Source organism: Carassius carassius, chromosome 24 (genome assembly GCF_963082965.1).
Source record: "Carassius carassius chromosome 24, fCarCar2.1, whole genome shotgun sequence".
NCBI lineage: Eukaryota > Metazoa > Chordata > Actinopteri > Cypriniformes > Cyprinidae > Carassius > Carassius carassius.
Window position 1 is genome coordinate 16,927,882 of NC_081778.1, and position 19,162 is coordinate 16,947,043.

The 19,162-nt window shown below is 37.6% G+C and overlaps 1 protein-coding gene across 3 annotated transcripts in view; it reads left to right on the top strand.

Annotated features, from left to right (window-relative positions):
* The first annotated feature begins 8,665 nt into the window (after positions 1-8,665).
* LOC132102993 (small conductance calcium-activated potassium channel protein 2-like) overlaps positions 8,666-19,162 on the top strand; it is a 56,309-nt gene continuing 45,812 nt past the window's right edge. Inside the window, exons 1-4 of one of the 3 annotated variants that reach the window (XM_059507771.1) lie at positions 8,667-9,143; positions 9,263-9,342; positions 9,427-9,544; positions 9,784-10,824. In XM_059507771.1, coding sequence (XP_059363754.1) covers positions 9,829-10,824 — 996 coding nt within the window. In that variant the 5' untranslated portion in view covers positions 8,667-9,143; positions 9,263-9,342; positions 9,427-9,544; positions 9,784-9,828. Of the gene's footprint in view, positions 9,144-9,262; positions 9,343-9,426; positions 9,545-9,783; positions 10,825-19,162 lie in introns of all 3 variants that reach the window. The other 2 variants (XM_059507772.1, XM_059507770.1) reach the window with 2 other exon arrangements.

The window sequence follows — 19,162 nt, forward strand, 5'->3', positions numbered from 1 at the left end:
GATGCACTAAAGCTGTAAAATAACATTTGAAAAGCTGACAGTCTGTCTTTATATAACCAAAATTGAAAACGTATATAACCGGATTCATCTTCATTATAAAGTTGTTTGCTTGAACGTATACCCGTGACTTTATTACTGTGTTGATTTTTTTTTAAAACTATAGCCTAAATAAGACATTGAAAGTGTTGTTTGGAGGCTGATAATCACGAAAAATTGCTATTTTAAACTGTTTATTACCGCTGGATGGCGACCTTTCCCTGTCGCGTGTAGTTCACAGATGACAGGTTTGAGAATGATCAAACCCTGGACGAGATTGCTGCAAAAGAGAAAGAACATTAGTGTGATTATTCAATTTCCCGTACTAATTTCACTGGCAGGTCTGCTGATTCGGTCTGAGGGTATTTTTATAGCCTGGGTAATGCGTAAAATACGACCAGCTGCGCTAGTGAAATTTATTGGTAATTTAACACTTTATTAAATAAAGCATGTGGAGTCTCGTTATTAGTCTGTTTATTAGAACCAGTTTATAGATTTTGTGAAGTTTACGCTTAAAATCACTGTTTGGTGCTTGTACATCAGTGTCATTCATCTATCATTTCCTCTGATTTTAGGGATTACTCATGGTTAAGGTTAAGTTTAGGTGTAGGGATGAGGTCAAGAATACATTTTTGGAGTAAAATGTTGTTCCAGGGTCAACAAAATATGTTGACCTAGGAACACATCTAACTCAGCAAAATCAGGACGTGCGAACGACTACAGGGGCGTAGCCATCTTTTCAGAAGTGAGGGGGACAGAAATCACACACACACACACACATATATGTCTGTGTGTGTGTAATTTCATTACAATATAACATTTCTATAATCTATATAACTTAATAGTCAACAGTTTTTTAACAGTAAGATTTTTAATGTTTTGAAAGAAGTCTCTTCTGCTCACCAAGTCTGCCTTTATTTGATCCAAAGTATAGCAAAAGCAGTACTATTGTGAAATATTTATACTATTTAAAATAACTGTTTTCTATCTTAGTATATTTTAAATGTAATGTATTCCTGTGATCAAAGGTGAATTTTCAGCATCATTCCTCCAGTCTTCAGTGTCACATTAATCAGAAATCATTCTTAATATGCTGATTTGCTGATTATCAGTATTTAAAACAGATGAGTACATTTTCTTCAGCATTCTTTGATGAATAGAAGGATCCACAGATCAGCGTTTATGTGAAATAAAAAGCTTTCGCAACATTATACACTATATCATTCAAAAGCTTAGTCAGTATATATATATATATATTTTTTTTGTTAAATTATACAAATTAATACTTTTATTTAGCAAGCATTCTTTAAATTGATCAAAAGTGATGATAAAGACATCATTTTACAAAAGATTTCTATTTCAGATAAAATGCTGCTCTTCTGAACTGTCTATTCATCAAAGAAATCTGAAAAAATTCTACTCCGCTGTTTTCAACATTATCTTAATAAGAGTTTTTTTTTTTTTTAATAGCAAATCAGTATATCAGAATTATTTCTGAAGAACCATGTGACTGGAGTAATGATGCAAAAAAAATCATCTTTGAAATCTCAATAAATTACATTTTGAAATATATTTAAATAGAAAACAGCTTACTGTTCAAAAACTTTTGACTGGTAGTGGATACTAAAGGCAACAAATTTTTCTCTAATTTCTAGCTTTTCTTTTTCTTTTTTTTTGGCTTATAAATCTATAACTGCTGGACAATAACAAATAATAATGATTTGTTTATATACTACAAACACTGTTTATCAGATAATAAGGCAGAATAGTTTCTATACTGTAATAAATGCTATGTCACTTAGCACTGCATTGTTCTTACACTTTATTTATCACCTGCTGGAGATTTTTTTGGACTTTGAAAAACAAAACGGAGAACAACTATCTTCATACATCGATAGCTGGACGCTTTTGCCCATATTAGGAATTTCCCGTTATGACTTTCTGCGCGAGAGCGCCCTCCGGCTTCGAGTATGAATGAAACACACACTGCAGGAGAGTTTAGCGCTCCGTGATGTTCATTTCGCCTTCTAGGTCCGAAAAAAAACATCAGGTCATGCGCAGGCTATCCTGTCTTTTTTAGTTTAAATCTTTATTTATTCACACTAGCTCTTGAAAACCTCTATATGAACACACATGCCCGAAAAAGTGCGTTCCCCGCGTAATCTACGCCCCTGCGACTATATGTCAAACAAGCGTATACAGCGTGCAAATTGAGTTATCGATGACCCAGAGAACAATGAATGAGAGGAGGGAATGAGGGAGTACGTGAAGAAGTAGTGTGAGGACAGACCTCGAAAGAAAAAGAAACTGGGGAGCACGGAACTGCTATTGGTTAATGAATTATTAAAGTAAAGGTCACTAAACGCCAGTAGTGTGTGTTCATGACCATTGCTCATAGTGCTTGTGGCATCATAGTGATACATCGCAACAGCTGACACGGTTTTGAGCCCTGAAACGAAACATTTAAGACAGCTCACACATTATAAGGTCCTTACACAGCTTTTGCGCCCTCATGAAAACCCCGCAGTCGTTCCACCAGCTGACTCAGTAGAATCAAAGTTGTGCTTCAGGCCTGCCTAGGCTAGAATAATGACAAATGCACTAATGTAATGTGAAGTGTGTGTGTGTGAGAGAGAGAGAGAGAGAGAGAGAAAGAGAGATCAGGCTTTGAGGGCTTTCCCTTGTAACTTCCACCTACACACCAACTGTCGCAGCACAAGTGTTATTACTGGATTTAGAATTCTGTGCATATCTGTGGCTTACATGATGAGGCTATAATGTGCTGCTACACAGTGCATGCCAAATCTATGGAGTTTCTTTCATAAATTAACTAATATTATATTGGACCGCTTGTAACCTTACCGTAAATGGCATTATATTGCTCTATCAAAGAAACATAGAAAGATTTGATCGTAATACTGCACAACATAACATTATTAATGCATTAGGTATCCCAAACTAATAATGAACAATGTTGTTCAAGACCCCAGTGAGTTTCATTGAGTAAAAACAATGAAAAATAAGTCCAAAAGAAAGTAAATCATACAGGTTTGGAATAACATGTGGGTGGGTAAATTCCCATTTTAATTTTTGGATCAAGTGCTGTAACCTTTTAACATGAACCTAGAATAATAAATGCTGTAAACGTCTTGTTAATTGTTGATATGTAATGCATAACGGAATTTGATTACTTAAATCTTTTAATAAAGTGCCAGTAATGCTTTGACATAACTAGAAGAAAGATGCATAGCGAGAAAAGAGATTAAGTTTGCATTCGAGGCTGAAAGCACTAGAATTAGAACAGAGAATGTGTGTAAATGAAGAAATGTGATCTGTAGGCCTAATGCAGCAGCAAATGAAAGAAGTCAACATTTAATAGAGGTTGAAAGCAGTGCTGGATAAAAGGAGAGCTGAAATTGAGAGAGCGGGGAATGAAAAAGTGTGTGGAATGTGGGAGTAGAGGGTAGGGAAGATGGACTGGTTTTTAGGTGGTAATCTGTTTACAGTAGGCTAACCCACACTCTATCGCTTTTAGTTTAGGGAATTATCCAGGAGCTGCAGGTGGTATGTGTAAAATGAGAAAGATTTCAGGTTTCCAGCTCTCACATAAGGCAGAGAGAGAATTTAATAAATGTCCTCACGTCAAACAGCTGGCAGTATTAGAATTGTGGAGTCCCTGGTTTTTCTTTTAACCCTTGAAGATGTAATGGGTTGAGCCTGCTTTCGTTTTTAGACTAACCTATGTTTTGTCTGCTTAATGTAAATGAAACCAAGATACATTTCTTATCAAGACTGTGTTTTCTGCATTGAAACCTACCCATGGAGTTTAGCCTCAAAGCTACCATCTTTACAAGACTACAGTAATCGGCAGAAATCAATTGTTTTAGAATTGACTTGATTTTCATTGCGGTTATTACTTTTGGTTAGTGGGTGAACTTACTGATAGAAATTTTCCATCTAACAGTTTGTTATGTTAAGACATTTATTTCTGTGGAAGTACACCCAACGTTAATGTGAATTCATTCAGAATGTCTGTATTTAATTAGAGTGAAGAATAAAAGTCAAACTCAACACTGAGCCTCAAGCACAACATTTGCACTATATGCTAATTTGAGACCCAAAATGCTTTCATACAGCTGTCATACATCTGCTTTTCTAAATCATTCTGCCCTGTCAACACATTTGACAAACATGGTTTAAGTTACAAAAATGATTTGTTATACTTCTGATTTAAAATCTTTGGAGCACGTGTAGATATAATGTGCATATTATAATAATCATGGATTAGATATGAATTAGTATCAATTAAATTAGATTTAATTGAGAATGTGAATATTCAGAGATATTGTTTTAGTAATTATAGTATTTCATTCAGAATTCAGAGTAATGTTAAACAGCCGCAGTTATTAGGCAGATTGTTACATCACAAGCATTCTAAACAAAACTTGCAACAAAATAAAATTCAAAGCTTGCAAAAAAAAAAATTCCTTGACCTAAAAAATGGAAAAACAAAAAAGCAAAACAAATCTTACAGCAGCAATACATCAAAGAGGAATTGTATTTTCACTCTTAAAAGGCAAGAATCTAACATAATTTTTTTGCAAAAAAACATCAATAAACTGCAACAAAAACATTCAAAACTAAATATTCACAGCAGTCATCAAAACATATATCAAAGAGACATGGTGTCTTCACTCTTGTAAGATAAAGGCAAGGATCCACTAAGTTCATGTGAAACACTTCACAAGCCTGCATGTTACACTTGGACATGTTTAGAAGTCTCCAATGGAAAAAAAGAATTTTTATTCTTTATATTTATTTATTTATTTTTGTGGGACAAATGGTCAAAGTCAAGTCTGAAGAGTATAAACAGAGCTGGTATAGGGACGACAAAAGCGATTGTCGGAAAAGATTCCAATGATCATCAATCATTCAGTAAGTCATACTTGAATGGGATCTATAGCAAAGCGTCGCGCCAGACTGTTACTGTGGCACCCCTCTCTCTCTTTCTGTTTACTTGTCTCTGTTTGTCCATCTGTCTCTGCTTCTCTCTCTCCCTCTGCCCCTATCACTCACACCCTCTGCTGCTTGTCATTTCTTCTACTTATCTTCTTCCATTCTCTTATTATTCCTCGTTTCTCTTCTTGCTTCCTCCCGCTCCCTCTTTTATCTGCCTTTCATTGCACTCTCAAATTTCTCAATTCTGCAAACCATTCTGTTCATTACCAAACAGTGTGGAAGCATGTGAATAAGGGACGGATGGAGTTGAATGGCTGGAAGGAGGAAAGATTGTGGGCCATGACTCAATTTGATGGATCATTTCATGAGTTTAGCATGTCCACTGAATCATAGGGGTCACCAACGCCACCCACTGACTTCGAGAACATGGTGTGTTTTCAATGGCCCGATGGATGATGCATAGCTCAAGTGTAGTATTGCTGAGTTCACATTAGCAGTAAATAAGGTGGGTTTGTTTTTGCCCCGCTGCCCACTGAGAGATGCTGTTCTGCTATTGATTAGCATCCATGGGTGTGTGAGTGTATTCCGGTCGAGGGGGAGATGATGGAAATTTTACGGCCTGTTTAGATGCAGTCATCCTCTCCGTGAACTCGTGAATCAAACACACTGGGCCTACATGTCTATTAGCAAGAAGAGCAATTTAAAATCAAAACGGGATCATGGCAAGAAGTAGAGGTCCTCCTCCTGTGCTTGTGTTTGGCATTTAGACAGAATGGTTTCATCCAACAGGGGAAAAAAGAGAAGACAACTCTGTGTACTCTGGTCACCTTTGACCTTTCCAGTTGGTTGCTAGCTTACTGCTGTAACTCTCCTTTCACTGGCATCCCCTGTTAGTTTTTATTATTCCTTGAATTCCTCGTATCAAGTCTTTGTTCTTTTCACTTTCCTTTATGTTATGTATTTTTTTTATTTTGCGCATGGTTTTGGACACTATTTTAAGCATCTGTCATGCTCCTATATTAGCCTATATGGTACTAGAAACATATACAGGAATAGTGTGACCCTGCATCATCACCATGGTTACCGTGAGAGATGATGACTGTGCTTGTTAAAGTGAAAAAAAAGTGAAGTGACATTCAGCCAAGTATGGTGACCCATACTCGGAATTTGTGCTCTGCATTTAACCCATCCGAAGTGCACACACACAGAGCAGTGAACACACACACACACTGTGAGCACACACCCGGAGCAGTGGGCAGCCATTTATGCTGCGGCGCCCGGGGAGCAGTTGGGGGTTCGATGCCTTGCTCAAGGGCACCTAAGTCGTGGTATTGAAGGTGGAGAGAGAACTGTACATGCACTCCCCCCACCCACAATTCCTGCCGGCCCGGGACTCGAACCCACAACCTTTCAATTGGGAGTCCGACTCTCTAACCATTAGGCCACGACTTCCCCAAATGACTTGTTGCCATGATGTCACCGGGGCAACATATGGCTTGTTCTGTAATAGTCCCTAAATCCGGGGAAATCTTCTTTCCAAGTGACATGTGTATTTAATTTATTCATATCTGTCAAGTGAAATAATCTCTGTCCATGCTGATGGAGCGACATCCTGTTCTATTCGTTTTAGGGAGCCTGAAATGTTGGATTTTACTTGGTAATTACCGGAGCCAGAGCATAATGACATGATGGAGAGAACAGTGTTGCCATGAGACAGCAAAGTGATGAGCCACTTTCACCTAGAAACTCATTTAAACGTTTTATATCTTTTCATACCCCCCCACCTCCCTTAAAGATTTAGCGTGCATTAGTGAGGGTCAGCATCCTGGGCAGTGAACATATGTGCTGAATAAGCGGCTGTGGTTCGTGCACATCGTAAAAAGTGGATCTCAGCTTTAGCAATGTGGTCACATAAAGGTTTGCCTGAAAGAATATGTTAAAGGGATAGTTCTTCCAATATTAAAAATGTAAAAAAAATTATGAACACTTTTAATTACCATTGACCTCAGATATTTGGATACATACATATATATATATATATATATATATATATATATATATATATATATATTTAGACCAAAAGTTTGGACACACCTCATTCAAAGAGTTTTCTTTATTTTCATGACTATGAAAATTGTAGAGTCACACTGAAGGCATCAAGGGCTATTTGACCAAGAAGGAGAGTGATGGGGTGCTGCGCCAGATGACCTGGCCTCCACAGTCACCGGACCTGAACCCAATCGAGATGGTTTAGGGGTGAGCTGGACCGCAGACAGAAGGCAAAAGGGCCAACAAGTGCTAAGCATCTCTCGGGGAACTCCTTCAAAACTGTTGGAAGACCATTTCAGGTGACTACCTCTTGAAGCTCATCAAGAGAATGCCAAGAGTGTGCAAAGCAGTAATCAAAGCAAAAGAAGAACCTAGAATATGACATATTTTCAGTTGTTTCACACTTTTTTGTTATGTATATAATTACATATATAATTCCACATGTGTTAATTCATAGTTTTGATGCCTTCAGTGTGAATCTACAATTTTCATAGTCATGAAAATAAAGAAAATATATATATATAATTATTTTTTTTTTTCCACAGAAGAAATAAAATTCATACAGGTTTGCAATAACATTTTTGGGTAACCTATCCCTTTAACACACACAAACGTGTCAGTTTAAGGATGTCTGTTAGACTGGCAATGGCAGCCGTGGATTTCCCGGTGACAGGTATTTTTTCGGACAAAGGGGCAGTTAGCAGCTGTCCTCTTGGCCACCTGTTGGTGGGTTTTGACCTGTTGTGGCAGCTGTGTGTTTATACACCAATGCTGATGAGATATTGACAATATAAATCATGATTTATTGACCAGAAACAACTGTGAAGACCACTCCATAAAGCTGACAACACACTAAAATGTATAGCTTAAGTTTTATTGCTATCTTTGGCAAGTTTTTGTCAAATTAAAGGGATGCCAAGTCACAACCTGCAGTGAAAAGTTGATTAAAAAAAATATATAATAATAAATAACAATAATATGACAACTTTAACTTTAATGACTGATGAAGAAGCCAAGCTGAAATTCTTTCCAAAATAAATAAATGTATTTATTAAATTCAAATAAATATAGTAGAAATGACATATTAACTAAGACAAGTTAAAATGGTAGCTCCAACAGTTATTGTAACTGGAATTGGAATTATTTAGCTACAAGTGTCATTATTTCATAGGTGCATTTATTCATTCATTCATTTCAAATTTCCCCTTTTATTTAATCATTCATTAGGCTATTCTTTATCAACATTTACTTCTAAAATAATAATACTTTTAATTAACATTAACATAATCGTTATTATTAACAACTTTAATGATAATCAGTATCATCATTATTATAATTATAATTATTATTATTATTTATTACGACTGTTTTTGTTGTTAGGGTTTATAAAGGAAAAAAAAAAATATATATATATATATATTTGTTATATGAAAGCAGGAATAATAGTGGGGGAGGCAGGTGCTTTTTCTAAAGTAAATATTCTTCTCTATTATTTTTTTTTCTTCTGTCTTTCTTTTTTCTCAGCGCTTATTTGTTTGGTTCAGCGATGTGTGTCCAATGAGAGGAGCAGAGAGGAGGGACCTGGGCGGAGAGACGGAGCCCAAAAGAGAAGTTGAGAGGGAGAGAGAGATAGAAAATGAGAGACGTGCTGTCAGAGAGTGAGCTGAAGGACATGCATCCATTTCTACACAATTTCAGACTGTCGCTACTTTCATTTACTCATATCCAGATGCTACTTTAAAGCGCTTTTCTTCACAAGAGGCTAATAATGCTAATTAACGCAACGGGTGGATGTATTTCCTGAAATATTAAAGAGCGCACTAAATCCTTTTCCCGAAATCTATTTTTTTCGCTTTTATTTCGATCATTGTTCAGGTGTTAAACGCAACAGCTTTCGTCTGTAGGAGTCTCATTTTAAGAAATAGAGGTTTATACGTCTGTCATTAAAAACCTTCAATCTGGAATCACTGCTTGACAACGGACGAGGACGAAATGATGGCATTATTCTGACAACATGAAAAAGAAAAAGTGCGGAGGAATAATATTGCACTGCTTTTGAAATCACCATATGAAGGTGGAGAAAGACTGATCGGAAAGAGGTAAGTGACACAGAGATAGATGTCTAATGGAATCAAAGTCAAACTGTCATTTATATCTCAAGTGTAATTATTTTTGCATGATTATAAATGTACTTAACGTTTAAAATTATGTTTTCTAGTCTGTATTTTAGATGCAACACATATGCCCAAATAATGCAGAGCACTGATGGTAATGTGATGAGTCTTGCATTTGTCACAGGTCAGTCCAGAGTCCACGATTTGACCAATGCATAAGTTTCTTAAAAAAAAAATACTGAGACTCTCGCTTGCATTTATGTGACAGATATTGCTGGAAGGAGCAAGAGGACAGGAGGGGGTGTCAGAAAGAGGGTGGACGAGAGAAGGCGATAGAGAGAGAGAGAGAGAACGCTCAGAGCGATTAGATGTGGATGGGTTCATAGGTTCATAAATTTTCTCTTTTTCCACTCACATACATCTTCCACTTAAACTCCTCAAGCACATTGGAACAACTCGGTGTCACCCAACACTTTCAGTTCTTCCTTGGTTTTTTAATATATCAAGGGAGTCCCCTGTTTAATCCAGCCTCCTTTTCACCTGCTAATTTTATACGGTTATAAATAACATAACATAATCCATTCTTCTCTCTCTCTTTCTTTCTCTCCCCCCAACTAAACTCCAGAGTTGAGGAGCAGAGCACAAACATATCTGCTGGAGACTGGTTGCCATGGATCCCCCTCCCTCTCTGAGTCTGGCCCTTCTCAGTGCGAGCGAAGACGAAGAGCAACGTCTGCCCCTTCCTCTCGGTAGTCTCTCCCATGCTTCCCTTTCTGGCAACTACCCTGGGAACAACCACTCGAATCACACTGGAGGCAACAGCAGCTTGGAGCGTCTCAATGGCACTCCGTCACCTACCACACCGAACCTTCCCCCGGCATCGCTGCCCAAGTTGCCCTTGTCCACGACACCAATCCCCAACGCTCTCCACCCCACCAGCACACCGCTCTCCTCCTGCCTGGGCAGCCAACATAGCCTGAGCGGGGAGACTTCGCCTGTCTACAACGCTCTGTTCTACTCCTCTCATTCGCCTTCCACGGAGCGAGAGCGGGAGAGGGGATGCAAGCACAGGCAGGCCAGTCCGCTGGTGCACAGGCGGGACAGTAATCCCTTTACCGAGATTGCCATGAGCTCTTGCAAGTACAGCGGCGGCGTGATGAAGCCGCTCAGCCGCCTCAGTGCCTCCCGCCGGAACCTCATCGAGTCTGACAGCGGAAGTGACAGCAAAGAGGGCGGGGCGAGTGGGAGCCAGGTGACCGCGGCCTCCTCTCAACACAGTCAGCCCCAATCCCAGAACCCCCCAGAGATTGTTATCTCCTCAAAAGAGGATCCTCCTTATGGACACGCTTACGAACTCGAGGCCTCGGCCAATCAAATGTCCATCTACCACCAGAACCACGCCCTCTCTGAGAGCAGGGGTGTGTTGGGAGGCGTGGCACGGGGTGGGACTAATGGAAGAAGGGGCGGTGCTGTCGTGGGAGGGCCGGGGAGGACCGCTTCCAAAGCCACTAAACGTAAGAATCAGAACATTGGCTACAAACTTGGCCACAGGAGGGCACTGTTCGAAAAGAGGAAGAGACTTAGTGACTATGCGCTCATATTCGGCATGTTTGGCATTGTTGTCATGGTGATTGAGACCGAGCTGTCCTGGGGTGTCTACACTAAGGTGAGGACTTTGTGTACTGGCAACTGGGGTGAATTGTTCAATTCAGTTCAAGTTTATTTGTATAGCGCTTTTTACGATACAAATCATTGCAAAGCAGCTTTACAGAAAATTACGTTTCTACAATATTTAGAAGTAGCTTATCAGTGGTGACTGTCAGTTTATGTGCATATGACAGGAATTTTCAGAACAATTGATACATAGTCAACCAGATGATGAACACTATTAACAGCAATTATTATATGATGCAATCACACTTGTAGCAATATTTGGTAGTTCTGTATGTTTTAGGGTTAGCATCATCTGGGGTCCTCTGAGGGGTCAGCATCATCTCTTCCCAGGTGTTCTGGATCCAGACTGGAGCTTGTGTAAATCCTAGTCCGTGGCAAAACAGAGAAACAAATAAAGACATAATTAGGGTAGCTGCTGTTCCAACCAAGTAAAGTGTATTAGTTTAACCCAATAATGTGCATTTGATCAGATACAACAGCAGTCACAAATTACGAGATGCATTATTTGAATGTTTAGTGAAAGAGATGTGTTTTTAATCTAGATTTAAACTGAGAGAGTGTGTCTGAACCCAGACATTATCAGGAAGGCTATACAAAAAGTCCAGCATTTTGTGACCTTAGGGAGTGTGAAGGATTGTAGCGAGGTATAAGGGTGGTTGTGCACGAGGACACATCTTGCTGGTCCTTCTCTGTGTGTGAATGTCTGTGTTTCCAATATTATATTCCTATAATAACAGTGGTAAAACTTGGATGCAGCCATACACTGATGCAGCCTGTAATGTAAGAGACATTTTTGACTCAAAAAAAAAAAAAACCTTAAAAGGACATTTCACCCAAAATGTTGGGTGATGTCGCATCCATGTTGTTACATTTTTGTCCATCCATTGAAAGTTCATACAACCAAAACTTGTATGTATCATGTAAAAATAACTTCTTTGAATTCATGGATTTTCCATTGATTATTGAAATTTGACCTTTATTATAGTAACTGCTTATGTGTTCTACTGGAAAATTCATAGGTTTCAAGTGAGGTGAGGGTGGATTTAAATTTCAGTTTAAAGCAAATGATCTGCGAAAAGTGTGAGGCATTTGAAGTGACCAAATTTAGAATGCGTGATTTTTGCTACAAACACCAACAATTATCAAGCAAGTTAATCATTAGAGATATAAATTAATGTTTTTTCGGAGGTTTCATTCATAAGCTGTCTCAGTTTGAATGGGCACAAAGTGTCTGATCTCAGGAACTTCTGTTATTTAGAGGGTGTGAGGCTTTATCATGTTACACCCTCTAAACTGAAAATCAGCTGTCAAAAAATGATCTGTGGAGAACTGGTATGGCATTTGTCACCCTTGTGAAACAGAGGACAGTAACGATGCACCTGTGTATCTGGCATGAACATGAATGTTTTAAATACTTGTCTATCTTAGTGAACATGCACATACAGTAGACATTCAAAGTTAGTAATGCTGCTGCTGTCAGAGAAGTACTGAGAGGATCAGATATCAGTAGGCTCAGAAAGAATTTTGGACAGCTGTCTGGGAGATTTCTTAAATGGGGAAGGGATCAGTAATATTTGTGTGATTTAAGAAATGTTTGGAAACTTTTATTAAATGAATGTTCTGGATGAAAAACAAGCTCCCAGAAGAACATTTTGAATCAACCATTACTTTGAAAAACAAGCAAAAATGTACAGTGCCCCACACATAACATGTGGATGAAAAAAATCTACATTGTGACCATGAATTAAGAATTTGTTCCCATGACTTATTGATTTTTGGCAACATTAATTCAGAATTCAATCATGACCACGTTCTACTAATTTGTTTCTTTGTTTTAGTTCAGTTGTGGCCACATTATAGTTATTTTTTCCTTTAATTCTGTTAATCTGTTGCCCACTATTATATGGTAACTAAAATTAGGCAACAAATTAAGTTGTCGGAACAGAATCTTAATTTATTGCCACAATATCGAAGGCAGGGCTCATTATTTATGAAGTGGCTCTTACAGTGGAATTCAATCAGAATCAGAATCAGAATCAGAATCAGAAAGAGCTTTATTGCCAAGTATGCTTGCGCATACAAGGAATTTGTTTTAGTGACATAAGCTTCCAGTAAACAGAGACAACAACACACAGACAAAAAAAAAAAAAAAAAAAAAAAATTTACAGGAGATTTACAAATTGGCAAATAAATAAGTGTATAAACAATTGTGCTATAAATGATAATGGAATAGGATTGAGTGAGATGCAGGAATGTTCTAGGATGGAGGGGTAACAAATAAATATAAGGATAAAAAAATGCATCCAGAATAAATGTTAAAGGGATAGTTCACCCAAAAATGAAAATGTTGTCATTAATTTCTCACCCTCACAAAAAGTATTCTCATAGCTTCATAAAATTGAGGTTGAATCAGTGATGTCACATGGACTAGTTTATCGATGTCTTTAATACCTCTCTCATCAAAAATATCTTCATTTGTGTTCCAAAGATGAATGAAGGTCTTACACGGGGTTCCCACAACCTTGATTAACTTCAAATTCAAGGACCTTTCAAGGACTTTCCAGGTCCAATACCCTCAAAGTCAAGGACTTAATGTGGGGATATATTTCAAGTGAGAGCAAGGTTACATTGTGTTATCTTGTAAGATACATTGTTACAGTTTTCATGTGTCAAACACAACTATGCAAAAAAGCTTTTTTTTCTTTTTGCATTAATTTTGGGCCATATGACAGAGATCTGTTTCTGTTTTGCATAAAACTGAAGAATATACAGTACATCCTATACTGTATTCTAAAATGATCTGATATTAACTTTTGCATGGATTTTATTAAAAAAAGAGCTTAGGCTCATGTAACCAGACATTTTTCTTTCCTCATGGGTTTACATTATCTTAACAAGCAAAGCAATTCAACATTAATTTCCAGGTGTGTCTGTGAAACATAGAGGTACCATCCTAGTAGTTTTGTGCACACATGAATGCCATGTAGGGTGATCATATTTTATTTTTCCAAAAAAAGGACAGTGGGTGTGGGCGGGACAGGGGGCTTGGGTGTAGTTGGTTGGTGGGTAAAGTAGTTCCCAAAGTAGTGCAATGACATATCCCAAATATCAAAACTGAAAATGTCATTTCCATACCTAAACAGTCAATGTTATGCATATTGATCATAAACACAGCTAAAAAGCTTCCTACTAGTGGCCTTCCTTCACAAAACTTAACATCTAGCACAGCTTTATCATAGGCAGAGTGCAAAATTTTTCAATAAAAGCCTTTTAGTCAAATATAATTAAGCAACATTTCTAACCTTTAACCTACGGGGAAAATCAACCCATTAACAGTTTAAAAGTATCCATAAGAGAAAAAAAGGACTTGGACTTGGCAGCCCTGCATTCACCAAGAGCTGCAGGAGTCAGTTTTGACTGATCACGGGTTGAGGAGAAAGAGATAGTTGATCCAAAAGAGATTTGAACTCTTTACTCTGCATATTGATGGTGGCTCCCTGATGCATAAAATTATGCAATATTAGAAAATTTGCAGAGAGCGGGTGGGACTGAACACAAAATAATGGTCAGAAATTCAGTGGGAGCAGTATTAAGTGAAGTGACATGACATACAGCCAAGTATGGTGACCCATACTAGGAATTTGTGCTCTGCTTTTAACCCATCCAAAGTGCACACACACAGCAGTGAACACACACACACCGTGAACACACACCCGGAGCAGTGGGCAACCATTTATGCTGCGGCGCCCGGGGAGCAGTTGGGGGTTCGGTGCCTTGCTCAAGGGCCCCTCAGTCGTGGTATTGAGGGTGGAGAGAGCTCTGTACATTCACTCACCCCACCTACAATTCCTTCCAGCCAGAGACTCAAACTCACAACCCTTCGATTGCGAGTCCGACTCTCTAACCATTAGGCCACGACTTCCCCACTAAGAAAACAGTCCCTCGCAGTGCTCTTATAGAAAAACGCACTGGCGACTGTAAAAAGTAAAAGCTAAATTCCCAACAATTTGGGCAATTCAGAAATCCTGGCCACCTGATTACAGGTGTGGAACGACATGAGGGTGAATAAAATACACTGTTCCAGAAGTATGAACATTTATATGTCACCATGACACCATTGTGAAAGAATCACTTCACACCCTTGTCTGTGCAGTTATGTCTGATCTATCAACTCCTGCTGAAGTCCTCTAGACTTCCATTGTAAATTTTTAATTCCAAAGATTGTAAGGAATTGAGAGATGAGTCAAAATTGTGTGTGGAAATCAGAAGCATGTTGGCGATTATGCATACAGTGTATTTGTGTTTAGTTTTACTGATACAGATTTATACATTTTTGATGAATATACAGTACACTTTTCATTTATGCATGACAAAGCTCCATTTTGCCCTGCATAAGTTTTGAACTCATGGGAGGAGAGCAAACACATCAGCTCTTGAGCTAAAACCAAGTGTTGCTTGATTGATTATCAAAGCAGATGTAACTGTCATTACAGCCTTCATAGTTTTATTCAAGAACTGGATTTTACTTCAGCTGAATTACAGACTAGAAACATTTTATATAAAGCCAAAGTCTCAAAATCAGTGTAAGGCTGAAGTAAGGTAAGTGACTGATTCTTGTGCAGTTACGTTAAAAGGATTGAATGTAACTGACACATTAGTTCAAGGTGAAATATTTTCCACTGTAATAGCCACAGACTGAAGGCTGAATGTATGTGTGCGAGTAAGAAAGGGACATGTAGCTTTAGTTGCCTAACTTTTGTTGGTGACAGGAAGCTTTACTAATGTAAGCTAATATAACAATCATAGAACCTTACAAGAGACTGATTTGGGACTTGGGACATACAGTAAGCAATAATTAATTGATTAAGAGATAGGATGTTTCTCAAGGCAGAAATGAACTACATGGCATTTAAAATAGTGTATATTAAAAACCTTATGCTTAAAAAAACACTATAGTGCACATAAATATTTGGTAAATGTGTATGTGATTTACTGGGATTTCATTTCCGTTGAAGGCTACATGAAATACTGCTTTAGTCTAAAAAGAGGTATCTTAGAAGGCAGAATAAACATGTTGCATATTTCTCATAAAAAATCTTTGTGTTCCTTAAAATGCTCAGTGGGTTTTGGAACAGTGCATTTATCTGAAGTGTGTGTCTGTGCGCGGGTGGGTTTGTGCGAGCGTTATGAGGTGTTCTCTCACATCTGACACTGTTCTGAATGGATCTGTCTCAGCATGTAGTCTGGAAATCACTTCTACGTGTGCTCCTTGTTCTGCAGGTGCTTCTGATATGGCAGACGTATATGAAATTTGTTCTGTCTCAGTATCTCTCTTTTGCTGCCTGTCTTCCCTGTGGCTTTCTTTTTCTGTCTCTCCCTCTCTCCCACTTATGCTTTATTTCTCTTTTTCTCTCTGTCTCACCCACTCATTTTTTCTCCTCCTTTCTAATTCCTTCATTTTCTCTTGTACTTGTACTATTTTTCCTTTTCCTCTCTCTGACGATTCCTTTCCTCTTCTCTTCTGATAATTATTCTTGGTCTGGATATCTTTCTCTTTCTTTTTAGTAGTCACTATCCTTAGTGCTCTCTCTCTCTCTCTCTCTCTCTCTCTGTTATTGTAGTGGGAGGTGAACGGGGGAGTGTTATTGGAGAGGGAGAGAAAAGCGAGTGAGTGTTAGGAGAGATGAAATGAAAGGCTGTAATAAAATCTCTTTATTTGAGATGGAAAACGGGTGAGTGAGTCAAGTTTGCACATGAATAATGGCCATGCTGATTGTATACCATTATATCCATTATAAAACCGCACAATAGAAGCCTGTTAGTGCTGCATCGCCCCTCAAACCAATTAAAGGGCTTTTCTCTCAGTGCATTACTGCTGAAGGTCAAGAGACATATGAGATACTGATGCTCTTCCACATTCTCCAAACTGCTTCGATTTGACTTTACTCATCTAATGGGGAATTACCTCTCCTCAAACTCCCTTTACAGTGAATGGTAACTCCCATATGAAACAATGAGTTTATGTGAATGGATGATGTAGCATCTAGTGATTGTTGAGGAAATGAGTAAGAAAAGTAACTGCTTAGATGCTAGAGAACATTCACATCTCTGAGTGACCGGCTACTTTGATTACTGATAATCACCTTTGCACACCTTCAAGCACCTATTGATGGCTTTACTATGCTGCTTGAGCTCTGTGTGTGTGTGTGTGTGTGTGTGTGTGTGTGACAGCTGCTTTTGAAAGGATAAAATCGGCAGGAAATTCCTGTGGAGATTTCATGTCCAAAATGTTTTTCTAACTATTTAAAGCTTTCTTCTCGTTTGGAATGTGCACATTGAGGCAAAGAAGCTGGAGAATGCTGTCTATATTTAAGTATATGAAAATGATGATTTCAGTAGTTTGGTATGTGAATGTGGGTCTGGATGGGAATATATGCACATATGACTGTCGATGTGATGCATTGATTTAGTGTTTTCTTTTAATTGTCTAATAAATGATGCAATAAAAATGTATTGCAACTCCTGAACGGTTCGCAAATTCCTTAAAGTAGGGATTCAATTACCATTGGACATTCCTTATAATCAGTGAAATGAGATAAAATACAGTTTGACTTCTAAAGCCACTTTTTGCTTATTCAAGGCTCCTATCTGCCACAATTATTCTATGTGATTAAGTGCAGTTATTTTAACCCTTTCACGCATAGTGGTCACTACAGTGGACAGCTATTAAAAAAGCATTTTCTTGAATTTGCACGGGTTTTTATGGCAAAGTTGCACATCAATCTCATCATTGGACCCTGGTGCATCATCCTATAAATTGCAACCAAGTGGCAAGCCTTTGTGTTTCGATTTTTTCCCCCTCCAAACCAAGATGGCCAAGGGTCAGTCAGACATGCCAAGTTGCTCCAGAATATCCACCCATTCCTTCTATCCTAGGAGACTCTTGTAGGTAAAAAAAAAATTGCAGCATAAAGCAATATCTAATGAGTCATATAACAGTAAATTTTCCAAGTTTTGATTTTAGGTTGAGAGAAAACTAATCACATGTCCACTGTAGTGGACGTCATGCATGCAATGGCTATATTTCAGCTACAATTCATAATTATAATGTGAATATTGTTTTTGAAATTTAAAACTTAAAAACTTAATATGCATTGACTTTTTCTACTGTAAATAAATGTATTTGTATTATTAGAATGTAATTTTCATTGACATCGAAAAAAGTCATGTGATTACCTAATGTATGACACTTGTAATGCATTTCTTTACTTGTTAGATCTAAAAGTAATCTGATTTTATAATGCCTGTTATTGTAATGCGTTTTTTTACTAATAACATCAAAAAGTAATCTGATTACGTAATGCATGTTACTTTTAATGCGTTTCTTTACTCATAACATCAAAAAGTAATCTGATTACATAATGCATGTTACTTGTAATGCGTTTCCTTTCTCATAACATCAAAAAGTAATATGATTATGTAATGTGCATTATTGTAATGCGTTTTTTTACTCATAACATCAAAAAGTAATATGATTATGTAATGTGCATTATTGTAATGCGTTTTTTTACTCATAACATCAAAAAGTAATCTGATTACGTAATGCATGTTACTTGTAATGCGTTTCTTAACTCGTTACATCAAAAAGTAATCTGATTAGGTAATGCACATTACTTGTAGTTAATTACTTGTTAGATCAAAAAGTAATCTGATTAGGTAATGCATGTTACTTGTAACACATTACTTTACTTGTAACATCAAAAAAGTAATCTGAATGGGTTATGCATGTTACTTGTAATGCGTTACCCCCAACACTGATCATTTCAGATGAGATTGAAAAAACGTATCGCTAGGTTTTCTCAGAGGAGGGCTATGATAGAAATGTGCATGTCCATCTTGAACATAATCATAATTATCAGCTAATAAGGGTAAATCTCCATACTCTGGTGCACTGGAGGGAGCATCTGAGTGGTTTCCACAGTTGTACCTTGACAGGCTGTAGAAAATTCTGATGGAATCACGTCCTCATGTTCTGATATCATAGATACGCGAAGTGCAACTTGCATGAAGTTGTATGAAGCCATTGCAATATTTTGCATTTATATTTTTTGCATATATTTTATAGTTTTCACACTATTTTATATAATTGCATTGATTAGTTTGTTAAATTCACATACTTTATCTGTTTGATTATTGTCTTATATTTAATACAGTATATCTTCAGTTTAAACCAACCGCATGCTGTCCACTCAAGTGGACATCTGAAGATCTCTTTGAAAAATTTGTAAAAAAATAAAATAAAAATCAATTCTTGTTTTTCATGCCCTAAG